Genomic DNA, 19,933 nt, shown 5'->3' with positions numbered 1-19,933 from the left:
TGTTTTCTCTTTATTAGATTCAGATTATGCATTTTTGGTAAGAATATCAGAGAAGTGATGTGTCTTTCCAGTATGTCATAGCAGGGTCTACCTGAAAAATTGGTATGTCTTTTTCCTGATAATACTAACCTTGATCACTTCATTAAGGACTGATGCTGAAGCTGAAACTCCAGTACTTTGGCCACCTAATGCAAAGGACTGACTCATTTGAAAAGACCCTGATCCTGGGAAAGATTGAAGGCGGGAGGAGAAGGGGACAACAGAGGATGAGATGGCTGGATGGTATCACCAACTTGATGGATATGACTTTGAGTAAGCTCCAGGAGTTGGTGATGTACAGGGAAGCCTGGCATACTGCAGTCCATGGGGTCACAAAGAGTCGACATGACTGAGTGACTGAACTGAATTGAACCTGGTTAAGGTGGCTTCTGCCAGGTTTTCCCCCTGTTAAGTTTTTCTCTTTTTAAATTAATACCAAGTTAAATAAGGAGGTCATTAGACTTAGGAGGCTTTAATGCCTTAGTAGCCTAAATAAGCAAACCAAAACCTGTATATATATCAGTGCTTTAATGTTAAGAAATCAAACACATCACAAACAGCCACCTAGGCTTTCCTAAATAAGGCAGCTGCTTACACAGTAGCCAAGAAAATACTCTCCTTGCTTGGCTTCCAACTCCTCTCTATAAAAATCTCTTTCCTGGTTCCTGTAGGTAATGTAATAATGCCTCAGTTTATTTCTTAATATTAATAAATGTCATAGTTTTATGGGTTATTGTCTAAACGTATTTATTTTGTTGTTAAAATTGTTCCAGCTTTGAAAATTGGGAGATGTTAGGAGAAAAAGAGTTTTCAAAAATAAATTGAGACATATTATATTTTTAAGACTTTATTTGAGCAAAAATCCAATAGTTAAGCCCTAAACTGAAAGTGGTGAGGAGGCCTTTATGCTCAAGAGTGAGGGGAGAGACTTTATTATAGAGCAGGCTCAGAAGCAAAGCAAGGGAAGTATTTGATTGGCTGTAACTTCGTGGTGGTGGTTTAGTTACTAAGTCGTGTCTGACTCCTGCGACCCCATGGACAGAAGAGCCTGGCAGGCTGCAGTGCATGAAATTCTCCAGGCAACAATACTGGAGTGGGTTGCCATTTCCTTCTCCAGGGGATCTTCCCAACCCAGGAATCGAACCCTGGTCTACTGTATCATAGGCGGATTCTTTACCAAATGAGCTACAAGACTGTAGCTTACGTGGTTGCCTTATTTGGGAAAAAGTAGGTGGATGTTTGTGATAGGTGGTTCTTAGATTTTGATTTCTTCACATCGAGGCATTATAGGTATAGATTTAGCTTACTTAAGCAGGCTGCTAAGGTACTAGAAGCACCTCAGTCTAATGGTTTCCTTGGTTAATTTATTTAACAGGAGCAAAACCAGATATATAAATATATTTAAATATTTGCAAAGCTAAGTGTAAATGGCTGTAGAGATTGTTACTCTCAACCTTACACTTAAAAATAAGGTGGAACAAACTGCAAGCTCTGGACGTTTCTTGAAACAGAGACCTCAATTTAACCAACTCAAAATCTCCAGAGAGATGCATGCTTACAGGAAAAGATGAGATGTGAGCATTGGCTTATATGGGCAGACACCTCTGAAAATGTGTGAGAGCATTTCAGTTACATAGGCAACAAATTGGTAGAGGCCAGATGTGGGCAGGTTAGAATGGGGAGCCTCCGAGGGCAGCAAATGTAGGAGCAGCTTGAGTTCTTTTGCAGAATATCTCCACAGGCCCCACTTGATGAGAGCTCTGTTGACCTATCCCTCTTGGCACAGGCCTGGGAGGAGGAACAGCAGTTGTTACGGAAAGGGCACAGAATATTTCCTGGATCCTTCTCCTGTATCTTTTCTATGTCTCAATAACCATAAGTTTAGAAAGAGGGATTCCTTAAAGTACAGTCCTTATGATACTGGTAAAAACCACTGAGGCTGGGGATAGGCAGAAAATAACTTGGGGGCAGGACAGGGTTACATGCTGATATCAGAACTATGGAAAAGAGACAGAAGCACTTCTAAGACTCAGGTATGCAGGGTCTGATCAGCACAAGCCTAATGAGAATAATAGAGAACACCACTCCAATAATAGAGATTCCCGTGTCTAGACTAATAAGTATCTAATAAAAGTAACAACTCACTACTAATGAGAACTTCACAAGATACAGACCCCTCTAGAAGGGAAGACCAAAAGCTAAGTGTGGAGCAGACATTGCGGAAACATCTGGTCCACCTGAGGGGGTGTATCCCTAGAGAGATTTGAGGCCTGTGGTATACTGAGGGTAACGATGGGAACAGTAAAGCTTAAACCTGCCTAACGAGACAGATAAACACACCTCCATGCTACACACATGCTTAACATGTGATAGATAAACACACCCCCATGCTACACACCTGGCCAGAGGAAGTCTGCCATTGCCAAGCATAGAGACTATTTGCCTCAGTCTCTACTGTCCTATTGAGGATATCCAGATACCAGTAAAACTGTGAGTATATGAAAAAGCAAGATAAAACATCATGTTGGAAAGAGATAAAGCAACAGAAGAAGCAGATGCAGGTGGAATGATCTGAGGTATTTAAAATGACTGATTAATATGTAAAAATCTGTATTAGTTATCTATGGCTACCTAACATAATCATAAAATTTTAGCAGTTTAGAATACTAGTAAGCTTCCTAGAGGCCCTATTGTTTGAGAGAATTTGTGAGAACCAGTCTTAATCTCTTTAAAGTACTTTTTGTTTGACTCTATTGAGGCATCAACTTTGATCTTTTTAAGGCCTTAAACAGTAGTACCTTGGTTGTATCTCCACAGTTTGTTTTTCTTGGCAGTGTCCTGGTTTTTCAGTCTACTAAGAAAACATTTAATTTTAGCAGTTTTACTCTCTGGAGAGGCTGAGCATTTTTGAAACTGAAAATCCTGCCTCATTTTTGTTTAAATAGCCTTTCCTTCAACTTCTCTCTCGCTCTTCTCCCAATTTACTATAAACACAAGGATGAAACCAGCCAGCACTTTCAACACTTTACTTGGAAGCCTCCTTAGGTAGATCAGTTACTCAGTTTATTAAGCGTATTTCTTCCTTTCCCTGTTTCTAAGGATGTTGGTAAATTTTCTGCCATCACATCATACTTTCTCTTCCTACAGTTTCTAGTTGTGTCTTGGGACTGAGTTTCTAGAGGCCTCCCTTAGTTTTTTTTTCCAAGGGCCTTTCCATATGGTAGATTAGGACTTGGCAACTGGCTCCTATCAGAGTGAGACAAAATAATTAAAAACAAAAGTCACTATATTTTGGTAACCTAATTTCAGAAGTTATATTTAGTCAGTTTTGATAGTCACTAGGTCAGCCCATACTCAAGGGGAGGGAATTAAAGAATAGCAAGAGGCGGGGATTACTGGGACCCATTTTAGAGGCTGGCTATCACAGTAACATTGTGATTTTCCTGAATTTACTTGTTCTAATATATTTTACCTATTCCCAATCTGTATGCATTTTATTTTCTTTCATTATTGCACTGGCCACGGTCTCTAGTCATTATTAAACAGAGGTAGTAATTCTTGACACTCCTGATTTATTCCTGAAGTACAAGGAAGGGGACAGAGTGGGTTTTTTCCATCCTTACAGATATGTATATATGAGATGCTATATGTATATATACATATGTGTTTTTGTACATATACATATGTATATATGATATGATATATGAGAAAAGAAGAAAGAAGGCAAAGAAGAAAGGGAAAGATATACCCAACTGAATGCAGAGTGCTATAAATATCGAGGAGAGATACCAAAGCCTTTTTAAGTGAATAGTGCAAGGAAATAGAGGAAAACAATAGAATGGGAAAGACTAGAGATCTCTTTAGGAAAATTGGGCACAATAAAGGTCAAAGATGGCACAATGAAGGACAGAAATGGCAAGGACCTAACAGAAGCAGAGGAGATTAAGAAGAGGTGGCAAGAATACACAGAAGAACGGTACTAGAAGAAGTATACATAGAAGATGTATAACTATATTATACTTGTTTATCCAGTAGTTGTGTACAGATGCAAGAGTTAGACCATAAAGAAGGCTGTACCGAAGATTTGCTGCTTTCGAATTGTGGTGCTGTAGAAGACTCTTGAGAGTCCCTTGGACTCCAAGGAGATCAAACGAGTCAGTCCTAACAGAAATCAACCCTGAATATTTATTGGAAGGACTGATGCTAAAGGTCTAATACTTTGGCCACCTGATGAGAAGAGCAGACTCACTGGAAAAGACCCTGATGCTGGGAAAGATTGAAGGCATAAGGAGAAGGGGGCAGCAGAAGATGAGATGGTTAGATGGCATCACTGACTTAATGGACATGAGTTTGAGCAAACTCTGGGAGATAATGAAGGACAGGGAAGCCTGGTGTGCTGCAGTTCATGGAGTCACAAAGAGTCGGACGTGACTTAGCAACTGAACGACAACAGATACGGTGTGGTAAGGGTATTCCTTATTAGACTGAAGAAACTCCTTTAGTTCCTAAATTGTAGAAGAGTTTTTATGCCTTTTTTGCATTTAGAGATGATCATGTAAGATTTCTCCTTTATTCTCTTATATATCATACTGCCTCTTATGCTTTGTTCCTTGAAAATGTGTTTTAGGTCTTTTAAAACATGAATTTTTATTAATTTTCTCTCTACCTAATCTTTCATCTTGTATTCAGATTCATTTTTGTCATTTCCACTTTTGATATCTAAACTATTATATTTTAGGGGAAATCATGTTTTCTACCTTTTATCTCAGATTTCTTATTTCACCTGGAGTCTTTAACCACTTACACTTAAAGGGAAAGAAAGTCATTCCTTAATAGGAATAGAATATGCAGTTCAATTCTCTTTTATTTTTTTGAAGTCAAACTCTCTTTTTAATTAATTGCTTATTTATTTTTGGTTGTGCTGGGTCTTCACTGCAGCGTGCAGGCTTTCTCTAGTTGCACTGAGCGTGGGTTACTCTTTGTTGTGATGCATGGGCTTCTCATGATGATGCCGTCTCTCGTTGTGGAGCACAAGCTCTAGGCACACGAGGCTCAGGAGTTGCAGCACATGAGCACAGTAGCTGCAGCTTGTGGGCTCTAGAGCACGTGCTCAGCAGTTGTGGTGCTCGGGCTTAGTTGACCCATGGCATGTGGAGTCTTATCGGACCAGAAATTGAACCCATGTCCCCTGAATTGGCAGGTAGATTCTTAACCACTGGACCACCAGGGAAATCCTGATTCTTTTTAAGATTTTCTATTTTTTCACTTTTTAAAATTGAGGTATTGTCTGTACAATATTGTATGTTTCAAAAGTACAACATAGTAATTCACAACTTTAATGGTTATATTCTATTGACTTTATTATGATACATTACCTGTAATTCCTTGTGTTGTGCATTATATCCTTGTAGCTTATTTATTTTTAAAGTAATAGTTTGTACTTCTAAATCCTTTACCCCTTGCTTGCCCTTCCTCCCTTCCCTCTCCCCTTCCCTTTCCTCGTTGGTAACCACTAGTTTGTTCTGAGTATCTGTGAGTTTCTTTCTTTTTTGCTATATTCTCTGGTGTTATATTTTTTAGATTCCACATGTAAGGTGATATCGTACATATTTGTCATTTTCTGGTTTATTTCGCTTAGAATAATATCTTCCAAATCTATTTATGTTGTCACAAATGGCAAAGTCACATTTTTTTATGTCTGAATAGTGTTCCATTTTGATAATCAAGTGATACATAGACTTTCACTTTTTTCATACATATTTACCATGTCTTATGTATGCATTCTGGACGCGTAAGTTGCTTCCATATCTTGGCATTTATAAACAGCACTTCAGTGAACACCAAGGTGCATGCATCTTTTCAAATTAGTGTTTTTGAGAAACCTTTATAGTATTTTGCACAGTAACTGTACCAATTTACATTCCCACCAGCAGTATATGAAGGTTGTCTTTTCTCTGTATCCTTGATAACTTTTGTTACTTGTTTTCTTATCAATGATAGCCATTCTGAAAAGTGTGATATCTTACTGTGGCTTAAATTTGCATTTCCCTGATAATTAGCAATGTTTAGAATCTTTTCTATGTGCCTCTTGGCCATCTGTATGTCTTCTTTGGAAAAATGTCTATTCAGATCTCCTGACCTTTTTTTAATCAGGTTTTTTTTGATGTTGTATGAGCTGTTTATTTGAATATTAACCCCTTATCAGGTATATCTTTTGCAAATATTTTGTCCCATTCAGTGGATTGTCTTTTTATTTTGTGGATGGTTTCCTTTGCTGTGCAAAAGCTTGTAAGTTTAATTAGATCCCATTTGTTTATTTTTGCTTTTGTTTCTTTTGTTTTAGAGGATAGATCCTTAAATATTGTTAGGATCTTGCCAAAGTGGTTGCGGCTATAATTTCCTCTAGGAGTTTTATGGCCCCCAGTATTACATTTAGGTCTTTAATCCATTTCGAGTTTATTTTTGTATATGGTGTTAGAAAATGTTATAATTTCTTTGTTTTGCATGTAGTTGCCTAGTTTTCCCAGGTCCATTTACTAAAGAGACTGTTTTTTATCCTTTGTATATTCTTGCCTCTTTTGTTGTAGATTAACTGACCGTAAGTGCATAGGTTTATTTATCGATTCTTTATTCTGTTCCACTGATCTGTGTGTATTTTTTCCTTTGAGGCCCATTCTGTTTTGATTAGTGTAGTTCTGTATTAATGGTATAGTCTAAAGTAAGAGTGTGTTGCCTCCAGCTCTATTCTTTTTCAAGATTGTTTTGGCTATTCAAGGTCTTTTGTGTTTCCATAGAGTTTTTTAAATTATTTGTTCTAGTTCTTGGAAAATGCCCTCTGTATTTTGATAGAGATTGCATTGAATCTGTAAAGTGCCTTGGGTAGTACAGTCATTTTAACAATATTAATTCTTCCAGTCCATGAACATCGCATATCTTTCCATTTGTTTGTGTTGCCCTCAATTTCTTTCATCAGTGTCTTACGGTTTTTTGAGTACAGAAACCATTTTATTGTTTTAGTTGCTCAGTCATATCCAACTCTTTGCACCCCATGGACTGTAGCCCGCCAGGCCCCTCTGTCCATGGGGTTTCTCAGGCAAGAATATTGGCTTGGGTTGCCATTTCCAGGGAAGATCACATCCCTGGGATCTTCCTGACTCAGGGATCAAACCCATGTCTCCTGCATTGGCAGGCAAATTCTTTACCTCTGAGCCACCAGGGAAGCCCCATTTTGCCTCTTCAGTTCAGTTCAGTTCAGTCGCTCAGTCATGTCCAACTCTGCGACCCCATGAATCACAGCAACGCCAGGCCTCCCTGTCCATCACCAACTCCCGGAGTTCACTCAGACTCACGTCCATCGAGTCAGTGATGCCATCCAGCCATCTCATCCTCTGGCGTCCCCTTCTCCTCCTGCCCCCAATCCCTCCCAGCATCAGACTCTTTTCCAATGAGTCAGCTCTTCACATGAGGTGGCCAAAGTATTGGAGTTTCAGCTTTAGCATCATTCCTTCCGAAGAACACCCAGGGCTGATCTCCTTCAGAATGGACTGGTTGGATCTCCTTGCAGTCCAAGGGACTCTCAAGAGTCTTCTCCAACACCACAGTTCAAAAGCATCAATTCTTCGGCGCTCAGCTTTCTTCATAGTCCAATTCTCACATCCATACATGACCACTGGAAAAACCATAGCCTTGACTAGACGAACCTTTGTGCCAAATTAATGTCTTTGCTTTTCAACATGCTATCTAGGTTGGTCATAACTTTTCTTCCAAGGAGTAAGCGTCTTTTAATTTCATGGCTGCAGTCACCATCTGCAGTGATTTTGGAGCCCAAAAAAATAAAGTCTGACACTGTTTCCACTGTTTCCCCATCTATTTCCCATGAAATGATGGGCCCAGATGCCATGATCTTCGTTTTCTGAATGTTCAGGTTTAGGCCCACTTTTTCACTCTCCTCTTTTACTTTCATCAAGAGGCTTTTGAGTTCCTCTTCACTTTCTGCCATAAGGGTGGTGTCATCTGCATATCTGAGTTTATTGACATTTCTTCTGGCAATCTTGATTCCAGCTTGTGCTTCTTCCAGCCCAGCATTTCTCATGGTGTACTCTGCATATAAGTTAAATAAGCAGGGTGACAATATACAGGCTTGACATACTCCTTTTCCTATTTGGAACCGGTCTGTTGTTCCATGTCCAGTTCTAACTGTTGCTTCCTGACCTGTATACAGGTTTGTCAAGAGGCAGGTCAGGTGGTCTGGTATTCCCATCTCTTTCAGAATTTTCCACAGTTTATTGTGATCCACACAGTCAAAGGCTTTGGCATAGTCAATAAAGCAGAACTAGATGTTTTTCTGAAACTCTCTTGCTTTTTCAATGATCCAGCAGATGTTGGCAATTTGATCTCTGGTTCCTCTGCCTCTTAGGTTGGTTTGTTCCTGATTTTTGAAAATCTGTTAATGCAGTTGTAAATGGGAATTTTTCCTTATTTTCTGTTTCTGAAGTTTGTTTGTATATAGAAATGTGACATATTTTGGAATATTATTTTTGTATGTTGCAGCTTTACTGAACTCATTGATGCATTCTAGTAGTTTTTTAGTGATGTCTTTCGGATTTTCTGTATATTTTCATGTCATCTAGTTTTACTAGATGTATATTTACTGTATATTTCAAGTCATCTAATTCTTCCCAGTAATTCCTCTGATTTCTTTTTCTATTTTTTTTCTAGTGTATTCACAGAGTTGTACAGTCATTACCAAAATCAATTTTATAACATTCTCATTATATCAGAATCCATGTACCCATTACATCTTGTACCCATTAGCAGTCATTCTCACTTCTTACCAACCTTGCTGGCCTTAGACAGCCACTCTAGGTTTGTTTAGACAACAAAACTCACTGAGTTTTTGTCTCAGTGAATTTGCCTATTCTAGGTATTTCTTATAAACGAAATTATATGTATAATATGTTGTTCAGTCACTAAGTTGTCTCCAACTCTGCGACCCCATGAACTGCAGCACTCCTGGCTTCCCTGTCCTTCACCATCTCCCTGAGTTTGCTCAGACTCATGTGCGTTGAGTCAGTGATACCATCCAACTATCCCATCCTCTGTCGCCCCTTCTCCTCTTGCCCTCAAGCTTTCCCAAGATCATGGTTTTTTTCCAGTGAGTCAGCTCTTTGCATCAGGTGGCCAAAGTACTGGAGCTTCAGCATCAGTCCTTCCATTGAATATTCAGAGTTGATTTTCATTAGTATTGACTGGTTCAATCTCCTTGCTGTCCAACAGACTTGAGTCTTCTCCAGCACCACAATTTGAAAGAATCAGTTCTTCAATACTCAGCCTTCTTCATGGTCCAACTCTCACATCCATACATGACTACTGGAAAACCATAACTTTGACTATACAGATAATATACGTATAATATGTAGTCTTTTTAAACTAGTTTCTTTAACTTAGCATGATGACTTCAAGGTTTATTCCTGTGGCAGCATGTATTGGTGGAGAAGGCAATGGCACCCCACTCCAGTACTCTTGCCTGGAAAATCCCATAGATGGAGGAGCCTGGTGGGCTGCAATGGGGTTGCTAAGAGTCGGACATGACTGAGCAACTTCACTTTCACTTTTCACTTTCATGCATTGGAAAAGGAAATGGCAACCCACTCCAGTGTTCTTGCCTGGAGAATCCCAGGGACAGAGGAGCCTGGTGGGCTGCCATCTATGGGTTCGCACAGAGTTGGACACAACTGAAGCGACTTAGCAGCAGCAGCAGTAGCAGCAGCAGCATGTATTGGTACCCCATTTCTATTTATGCCAAATAATATTAGATTTCATAGATAGCACCACGTTTAACTTATCTATTCATTTGTTGATGGAATTTGGATTATTTGTGCTTTCTGACCTTGGGTAATGCTGCTGTGAACATGTCTGTATAAGTTTTTGTGTGGACATACGTTTTGTTTCTCTTGGATATATATCTAGGAATGCTGGTTGAAATAGTAACTCTTTATTTAACTTTTTGAAGAACTGCCAGACTATTTTCCAGAGTGGCTGCACTGTTTTCCATTTCCACCAGAAATCTATGAAGATTTTCATCTGTCCTCTTACCTAATAGCTGATAGTGTTGAACATCTTTCCATGTGCTTTTTGCCTATTTGTGTATCTTCTTTGAAGACATATCTATTCAGATCCTTTCAAATTAGGTTGTCTTCTTATTTTTGGCTTCTCAATATTCTTTATATATTCCATTTACAAGTCCTTTATCAGATATATTATTTGCAAAAATTTGATCCTATTCTTTGCATTGTTTTTTAATTTTGATAAAGTCCAATTTATTTTTTGTTTTTGTTGTTGCTTGTGTTTTTAGTGTTATATCAAAGAAACCATTGCCTAACTCGAGGTCATGAAGATTTATGCCTGTGTTTTCTTACAAGAGTTTATAGTTTTTGCTCTCACATTTTGATCTTTAATTCATTTAGAGCTAATTTTTGTAAGTGATTTGAGTTATAGGGGCCCACGTTTATTCTTTTGCATGTGTACAGAAAGTTATCCCTATACTACATGTTGAAAAGACAATTCTTTCTCTTCAATTATCTTGGTACTCTGATTGAAAATTCAGTTTACTATAAAAGTGTTTATTTATGTTCTGTACACCTATATGTCTGTTCTTATGACAATACTGCAGTCTCTTGATTATTGGAGTTTTGAAGTAAGTTTTTAAATTGGCAAGTGTGAAATTCCCATGTTTTTCTCCTTTTCCAGGAATATTTTAGGTATTCTGAGTCGCTTTCATTTCTATATGAATTTAAGGATTGGATCAATTGTCAATTTCTGCAGATAAACCTGCTGAGATTTTAATAGAGATTGAGTTGAATTTGAAGATTGATGTGGGGAATATTGCCATCTTAACAATATTAAGTCTTCCAGTCATGAACATGGAATGTCTTTCCATTTATATAGGCGTTTAATTTCTTCACCATATTTTTATAGTTTTCAATGGACTCATCTTCCTTCTTCTCTTGAATTTATTCCTTTGTGTTTTCTATTTCTTGATACAAATATTCATGGAGTTTTTTCCCTTAATTTTTTGGGAGGTTGTTTACTGCCTGTGTATAAACATATAATTGACTTTGTATATTAATCTTTTATGCTGTAACCTCACTGAACTCCTTTATTAGCTCTAATAGTTTTTAAGTGGGTATTTTAGATTTTCTGTATATAAAATGTCATATAAAATAGAAATGGTTTGACTTCTTCCTTTATAATCTAGACACCTTTTATGTCTTTTCCCTACCTAACTGCTGACTGTAATCTCTTAATATAAAGTAGAATTGAAGTAGCAGGAGCAGACATTTCTTGACTTGTTTGTGATCATAGGAGAAAAGCACAGTCATATATATATGTGTGTGTGTATGTATATATTTGTGTGTATGTACGTATTTAATGATGGAAGCCCTTATTTTTCACCATGCATTTACATTTGCTCTAAAACAATATATCCTTTTCTTTCTACTAGATATCCTATAAAATCTAGGATATCTAATCTCTAAATTTTACCCACTAAGTTAATACTGAGAATTTATGAAATGCAACCAGCATTCTCTGCTTTGAAATGTGAGGTATCAATCAGGGAAAAAAATTTATCTGATTGACCATTGCGTGAGCCTTAATTAATTCTCTTTGGGTTAGAAACTTTACTGCCTTCACCTTGTCTTTCATATTAGTGTGAAAGTACTCTTTCCTGGAGTACCTGGAAGAACACTGAGGGTATATAAAACCATAAAGTAAATCTCTTTCTCAAACATTAGTTTTACTAAAAAGTAAAGAATAGATGAACGTGGGGAAACTTTATTAAAACAGAAAAGATTGTTTTATTGAGTAAAATAAAAAAATATTTAGGGATGTTTAAGGTAAAACATAAGGCTTCAAGTAAATTCAGGCCTTTTGGCTTGGTTTTCAGCCCAACCATGCAACTCCTAAGTGTATGAATTCTCTGTTCTTGTTAGATAAAAAGAGTACAATTTGTGAATGTTATTGAGAAATACTCTGGGACATTAAACAAATGTTGAAATGGTGATTTCTTACTTTATGAACAGACTATTGTCCTTCTTGTAAATAATTAACAAACCAACACTGGGAATATCCTCTTGTCCAGAGTTTTAACTTCCTATCCTATAGTCAAATATTTCCCTTTGTTGTGTGTATTTAGATTCTTGTTTTGTTAACTAGCTTATTGCTATACTCTAAATTAGATAGAAGATTAGGTATTTTTATGTTACTTTGTGGTCTGAGAATGCTTTGATAAAAAATGTAGGTCATGATACCAGATAATTTCTCATGTATACACCTCATGGGAAATATTGAACATAAACAGGAAGACATATTTCAAAGTGGATATAAAATCTTGAGTTTGTTTTATTGGCAAGCTCTCAGCATTTAAGACTGTATTAATATAATTGCTCTTATTAACTATGCTAATAGGCCACAGAGAAGCCATGCATATCTTTAGATAGGCCTATAGAAGTGTTGCCTTTTGTGTTTAACACAGCTTGTTAATTTTATAGCCTTCCAGAACATAATAATCACTAATGGGTAGTCTGATCATAGTGATAAGAGAAAAGATTTTATTTTTTTAAAAAAGCTCTGTTTGAATAGTGTAGCAACAAAATTTTCAAACATCTCTGGAAACTAAATTTAGAAAAGAGTGGTTTTTCTTGATAGAGTACTTTTAAGTTTTGGGGAAAGCTCATCATAGCATTATGGAATATATGTACAGTCATTTTTTGCCCTTAATGATCCCTATAGTTTTCATGGATTTTCTTTACGTTCAACAAAGGGAGTAAGTAAATGTTGAGGTAGATGTTCTGACCTAGCAGGCTCTAGACATACTTTGTGAATTTACTTTGATGTTGGGTCAATGCAATAGTGGACTTTTTTGTTACTGTTTTTATGACCTTGAAGCCTTGCTTTCTTGAAGAAACAAATCTGTGGTCATTCCTCATATTTCTATGGCTTTTATGAATGGGATTGAAATGACAGTGGGCTATTGTGAGGTTCCTTTTGGATATCTCATAACTGGGTAAAGTTACTGTGATTATTTTTTCCTATATTAAGTATTTGGCTAATATTTTTTAATAAGCAAATGAAAATAAATGTTCTCTTACCTACTTACAGACATTGTAAAAAGATGGTAACAAGAGAGGCAGGTAACCTGAAACCAGAGTATAAATCCTCTATGTATATATGTAGTTGCTCTTTGTTTAGTTTTCTGGATTCCTTGTAATTGTATCAGTACTAGAGATTATCCTCTTAGAAAGAAGGTCCTGAGTCCCATTCATGAGCCTAGTACTGTGCTACATGTAAATTATAGGAGTTGGTAAATGATTTGAATGTCATGATAAGCAAGAGAAGATAAGCCTTTTTTTTAAAAAACATTGTATGCCACGCACTTTCACACAAATGAATTCAAAGATGCAGTCAACTCTTGAACATTCAAAATTCTAATTTTCATTCTGTTATCTCATTGATCTTATCACCATCTAGCAACAAAAGAAAGGCTGTGGAGTCCATGTTATTCAGAAACTGTTCTGTTAGAATACAGGTGTGGGAGGAAATAAATTTAGATGCTCAGAGAAAAGATATGGATTCCCTGTGGATTTCACTTACACATATCCCAGTGAGATCTTATAGGGTAAAATATGTTGTACTCTTTTTGGAGAATTAATTGCCAGTAACAGAAATTCAGAACCAACATTTCTGTTCACAGAGTACCATAAAAATTTCGATTGTCTTTTGTTAAGGTAAGTTTTAATGTTGTTATTGTTTAGGTGTTTTTTTTTTTTTTAAGTTGGGATGCTTTTCAGAATTAAGCATTAAAGATACATATTTTTGGTCAGTGTTTTTAACTTCATAATCCTTTTTGAACTAAGAATCAATGTGCATCCCTTTTTTATGTCAATTCCATTTAAAAATTCCTGTCCAGTCATTTATATGCTACTGAGGATTCCAGGGTGTAAATACCAGGAAAAAGTAAAATTGCCCATGCATGTTTAGTGAAATATTTAAGTGAGATTTATATATATATATATATGTTTGTTTTATTGTTAGAATTTAAATAGAAGTATGGGAAAAAATCTAAATCAATATAAATTGTGCCAGTTTGATAATGAAGAGGTGAAATATTTGTAATAGATACTTTTCTGTCGTGGATCATAATTGGGAACCCATAAGGTATAGGACTTTCTGTATTTAAGATAATTCTGACCATTGCAAAAATTCTTAATGTAAAAATCACATACATGTTTTATTACAAAGGCGTTGAAGAGTCCCTTCTGAAAGGTTAATTTGAGAAGAAATTTTAAAGATATAAAGTATCCCCGAAAAAACCAACATACTTCTGGAAGAAATCTAGTTTTGGTAAACCACAGCTGTAGGCACCTATTTTATTTTATTCTCATGGGCATTTCGTTTCTTTCAGAGTAAGTGAGGAAAAGGAAGTGACAGAAGAAAGACTCAAAGCTGAGCAGGAATCATTTGAGAAGAAGATCAGGCAGTTGGAAGAACAGAATGAATTGATCATCAAAGAAAGGGAAGATATCCTTTTTGAAAGTCCTCTTTTTTAACGTTCAGAAAGTTTGACTGTTTCATGAAGAAAATGTAAACTCCAGAGAAATAATTGTTCTAATTTATAACCTAGTGTAAATCTGCATGGGCTGCCATTTCGAGGTAATCGGAACGACACTTAGCAGCATGTGCCGTGGCTCCCTTGGTGCTTGGTGCAGCCGTCCAGCTGTTCCCACTGCTGCTGCTGCACAGTGGCGCACATACTTGTCAACTCAGAGAGACAGGAAGAAACTCGGGCATTAAAATGTAGTGTTGGAACTTTATTAAATTCTGTTCCACTACTGTAATTGAGCCCAAAACATCTTTGTCTTTGGTATTCTTTCTGGCTAAAGCTTTGACAGTTCTAAGGCATTCTACTCTAATATCATTAAAAAAAAATCTGTTGTAGCTTATAGATGTTGTAATTGATAGATATTTATACTGTAGCATAATACCACCAAACTGTTTTCATGGAAGAGAAACTATTGGGTGTAGAATTAGAGGGGTGTGTGTGTGTGTGAGTATAAATATGTATGCTGGTGTTATTCATGAGAAAATAAAGTAAAAACTGAAGTTTTAACTCAAGGATTGTACTTTAAGGGATATATGAGTTGAAATAAGTGTATTGCTGAAATTGTTTTGACTGGGTAGAATTGCTTATCTTTGGGGTGTTTTGTACTGACATTTTCAAAAAAGAGAAGTGATTGTCCCTAAAGTTAGGATCCTGGATCTGCCAGGGTATGTGAATTCCTGAAGGAACCATTGTTCTTATTGTCAGTATCGTAATTTATGTGACTTTTAATAATTATTTTGAAGATACTTTGAGTGTCAAAAAATGATCACATATTGACAGTAACTATACCTTTGAGAAAACAAAGCAAAGAGAAGCATAAAGATAAATTAATTCACTGGGGGAAAATGCACAAAAAGTAACTATTAAAATTGAGATCTGAACTTGCATTTTTCAAACAGCGGGAATGTGTGATTGCAGATTAATATAATCAGAATTCTCCAATTTGATTTGTGGAGTAGGACATTTGTTAGTTTTATGGGCCCCCAAGTTCAAAGGAGTACTTTTCCAATTATATTTGTTCTTTAGCACTTGAGTAATCTTGAGCCTTCTCTTTTCTTTCCTTTCATTGATTCTATTGCCCTGGGTTGTCAACTCTCAGGCAGTCCCCCTTTGGTGATTTTCATCTTGATGCTTTTTTCTCTTGATTGAAACAGCACTGTTTAGTCAGAATTTACAACTATGCTCAGCCAGTGTTAGTCTTTCACTTTGCAGAAGGAGTAGTGGCTCAGGACCCTAGCACTTTCAAGAAAAGGTAGACCAGGAGTGCTTTTATGTGTAACGCAAGCTTGCTTTACAGGTCTGTTACTTTGCACCTAACAGTTCTGAAGATAAGTGGCCGCTGGCATTGCTGTAGTGGCTTAAAGTTTTCAGTGATGGGTCTATAGAGTTCTCTTAGTTTCTTCTAATGATTGTGGGATTCCAGGTTCCAGGATGGTTGCTCCAATTTCAGTTATTATGTTTCCATTAAGGCAGAAAAAAAGAGGAAGGAAGCCATTCTGGTAGTTATGACTCCCTGTTCGTTTTTAGAACACATGCAGTTTTTGTCAGGGCATTTCCCTCCACGCTGCCACCCAGCAGTCTTTCATGAGATATTTATTGTCCTGAACTTTATCATGTGGACATGCTAATCTGCAGGGGAGGCTGAGAAATTGAGCATTCAGCTTGTCCAATTTATACAGTGGGAGGCAGCAGGGAAGGGGGTTGGAAATGAAGTCAGCCTTCAACTCTGGTAGCAGAAGTAGGGGAGATTGAAATCACTTTTTGTATACGGAGGAGGTGTTGATACCTTGATCTTCCTGGGAAGAAAAAAAAAAAAAGTATTGTGTACAGTGGAACTGGGGCTGAGAAATAAGATGAGAGATGAAAGAGGTTGCAGACAATTTAGAAAGCCTGGCTACAGTTAGAATGGGACCTTGTTTATCTGGTGCTAGCCTAACAAAAAAAAAAATGTGTGGCTATATGGTAAAGCACAGTTTAACTTTGGTGGACTATTACAATTAGCACTCTCTGGGTCAAGATTAATTGTATATAGTATCGAAGCAGTTGACATTCAGCATGATTATGGACAGAATAATTTCTTTTGTCAGGCTGAATATTAAGATACATCGGACACGACTGAGCGACTTCACTTTCACTTTTCCCTTGCATGCATCGGAGAAGGAAATGGCAACCCACTCCAATGTTCTTGCCTGGAGAATCCCAGGGACGGGGGAGCCTGGTGGGCTGCCGGCTGTGGGGTCGCACAGAGTCGGACACGACTGAAGCGACTTAGCAGCAGCAGCAGCAGCAGCAGGTGATTGTAGTGACACAGTATTCCTTTTTTCTTAGCACATAGGTCAACGCACTGCCATGGAACAAATCTGTCCAATGCCAGCTCAGTGCAGCCGCACACGTTCCCTTGTGTATCTTCCGTGGCTGTTCTTGCACTGCAGCTGCAAGTGGTGCAGTTGCAATAAAGATTGTGGCCTGAAATATTTACTGTCTGACCCTTTACAGAAAAGTTTGCTTACTCTGATCTAAATTGTAAAATTAAAAAGTAAAGGAAAATACAAAGACTTAGACATGAATCATAGTTAGACCTATTTTGATATAAAAAGATTTGACTTGAGTTTTATTATTGTGAGTGAAGATTGGAGTAAATGTTAGACCATGTTCAAAAATTAAAATAGTTTAATTAGTGTAATTGGTTTAAGATTTTTTTGAGTCACCTAAAGATAAGTGGTATTTGTGGAACTTGTCAAAGAAAAGAGAAAGGAAGATATGATTAAAAAACAGTGAGATCCATGTCTTTTTTCCCAAGTGGATTGCTCAGGTGTGAATCTCCTTTACCAGTATAAACCTGTCAAAGGTTAATATAGGTGATTTTACTGTACATAAAACTCTGTAAAACTTAGAGACATAAAACAAGGATATAATTTAAAACAATATAATTTTAACTACAGATACATTTACCTATCATACATGAATGATTCAAACTCACATACATGAAATGAGATAATTTCAAATTATTTAAAGCCTGTTTCTGCATGAGAAACTATATGGATTCTGATTTTTGGCATTTTAATGATGTGTTATCCTAATTTATGGGGTTCTTTTGTTATAAAAGTCCTAATAATAGGATTTATTGATTAATTATATGAAACCAGACCAGTCCCTTAGTAGAAAAGAGTGATGATATTTTACATGTTTGCATTTGGATCAAACTTTTCAAGGATTTGTTCTTATGCTAATTAGAGAATTTATTAGTAAAACATAAACACTCTTAGTAGTTTTCAGTCTTTGAACAAAGAAAACTTGTTTCCTGAGAAATTAGCTGTGTAAATGAATGTGCCATTTACAAGGTCTAGCAATCTGATGAACCTAGTAGATTTTTCCCTAACTAAATGTGTATGAATGGGGAGGTAAATCTGAAAGGACAGAATAATATGTCCAATAGGAATAATTCTGAAACATGTTAGCATGTAATAGTGTAAGACACAGAGGATGTAGCCATTATAAAAGTTGATTAATATTTGAGCTGATTGTAATTCCAGAATATATGTCTCAGCTCAGGATGGTATCAAAAGCTTACAGAAGGAAAGTAAAGTCTGATGTTTGCTGACTTCCCTCTTAACTGACAGAGCAAGGGAAGTGACAGACAAGAAAGCACAATGGGCTTTAGAGTCAAAATTGTTTTAGTACTGATGAGCTGTCTGACCTTGGGAAAGCTACTGAACTTTTCTGAGTGTTTTTTCATCTATAATATATGGATACCCAATAATGCCTTTTTTTGCAGGCTTGTTGAAATTTGGTAGGTTCTTTATGTGTGTAAAGAATCTAGCAGTGTTTCTTACTTTGGAATACTGAAACACAGATAGCAATTCTCCTTATTACTATGATTAATTTAGATGAGGAATGAGTTGACTAGCTCCTCTGTTTCTCAACTCTTCCTTTCTTCAGTGGGGTTTTGATGGTTTTCATTAGGTTAAGCAGATGCTTAGGCTGCTTAGAGGCCCAGTAGGAGAGTGAAAGGACTTCCCTGGTGGCTCAGAGAGTAAACAGTCTGCCTGCAATGCAGGAGACCTGGGTTCAGTCCCTGGCTACCTGGGTCAGGAAGATCCCCTGGAGAAGGTAACGGCTATCCACTTTCATATTTTTGCCTGGAGAACTCCATGGACAGAAGAGCCTGGTGGGCTACAGTCCATGGGGTCACAGAAACTCAGACACAACTGAGCAACTAACACTTTGGCTTTTTCATGAGAGTGAAATAGATGTGCTTTGTCTTCTGCTTCTATGAAGGAGGAAATCTTTCTGTCTCATTTACACTAGTTGGGTGCTTATCAAGGGCAAACAGGTTTTACTTTCCTCTCCCAGAAACCAGACTGACAGAAATGTTTGTTTTCTTTTCTTTCTGATCTGTTCCATTATCTCTCTGACTGAGACTTAGTCAATTGAAGAGGTTTAGAGGTGCTTAGAGCTTAGATCCTTGAGCCCACTGTATCAGAGGTCATTTTAGAAACCTTGCTCTGGGAAAAAAGAGTTTTAAAGGAACCAGCCTTAACCTTTTTGAGGAATGTTTTAGAATGAGTCAAAGGTCTTAGTATATCTGTGCTGAAATTAGGCTAGAGAAAACTCAAAAGAATTTCATCTAATTATATAAAAAGGAATCATTTGTTTGAATAACAGTAATATTTAAGAGGTATTCAAAGCTTTCTATTTAACTGTATACATCCCTGCTACATGAGCCAGACTACCATGATCTGATAGACTTTTGCCGAGAATAACAACCATTCTTATAGGAAGTTCTATCACAGATCTGGGTGCAGTGGTCTTGGGTGGGTAGGCAGGGTAGGATAATAAATAGAAATAAGTTTCATGAGGAAGGAAATAAACTTCAAAAGAAAGGGTTAGTCTTCTTTTTCTAATTAAAATTTCTGATCCTTCATAAGAAAAGGCAGGAGATTCTCCAGTCTTAGAAACAGTTTGGGGAGAATTAAAAATATAAACTTAGTGAAGATGCCTATAGGCAGAGGAGAGGGTATTTTGGTGCCTGGCAGTGTGGTTGTGACATATGAATATAGCAAAGTATGTTGCCGGACACCTTATCAGCTTTGATGAATCTTGGCCTTTTGAATAAATATTGTGTTTTTTTTTAATGTTTACAAATTGAATTATGGTGATAGGATATATTTGGTGTACTTAGATAAAGTCAGTTAATTCCATTTAGCAAGCCCTAGACAATATTGCTTTACT

The 19,933-nt window shown here is 36.9% G+C and overlaps 1 protein-coding gene across 7 annotated transcripts in view; it reads left to right on the top strand.

The window, feature by feature from the left end:
- KIAA1328 (KIAA1328 ortholog) overlaps window positions 1-19,933 on the top strand; it is a 421,290-nt gene that overhangs the window by 47,481 nt on the left and 353,876 nt on the right. For all 7 annotated transcript variants that reach the window (XM_027526136.1, XM_027526135.1, XM_027526142.1 and 4 more), the window contains one exon: window positions 14,504-14,619. In XM_027526136.1, coding sequence (XP_027381937.1) covers window positions 14,504-14,619 — 116 coding nt within the window. The remainder of the gene's footprint in view (window positions 1-14,503; window positions 14,620-19,933) is intronic.

Source organism: Bos indicus x Bos taurus, chromosome 24 (genome assembly GCF_003369695.1).
Source record: "Bos indicus x Bos taurus breed Angus x Brahman F1 hybrid chromosome 24, Bos_hybrid_MaternalHap_v2.0, whole genome shotgun sequence".
Taxonomy (NCBI): Eukaryota; Metazoa; Chordata; class Mammalia; order Artiodactyla; family Bovidae; genus Bos; species Bos indicus x Bos taurus.
The sequence above is the reverse complement of the archived record's forward strand: the minus strand, read 5'-3'. Positions and strand labels throughout refer to the sequence as shown.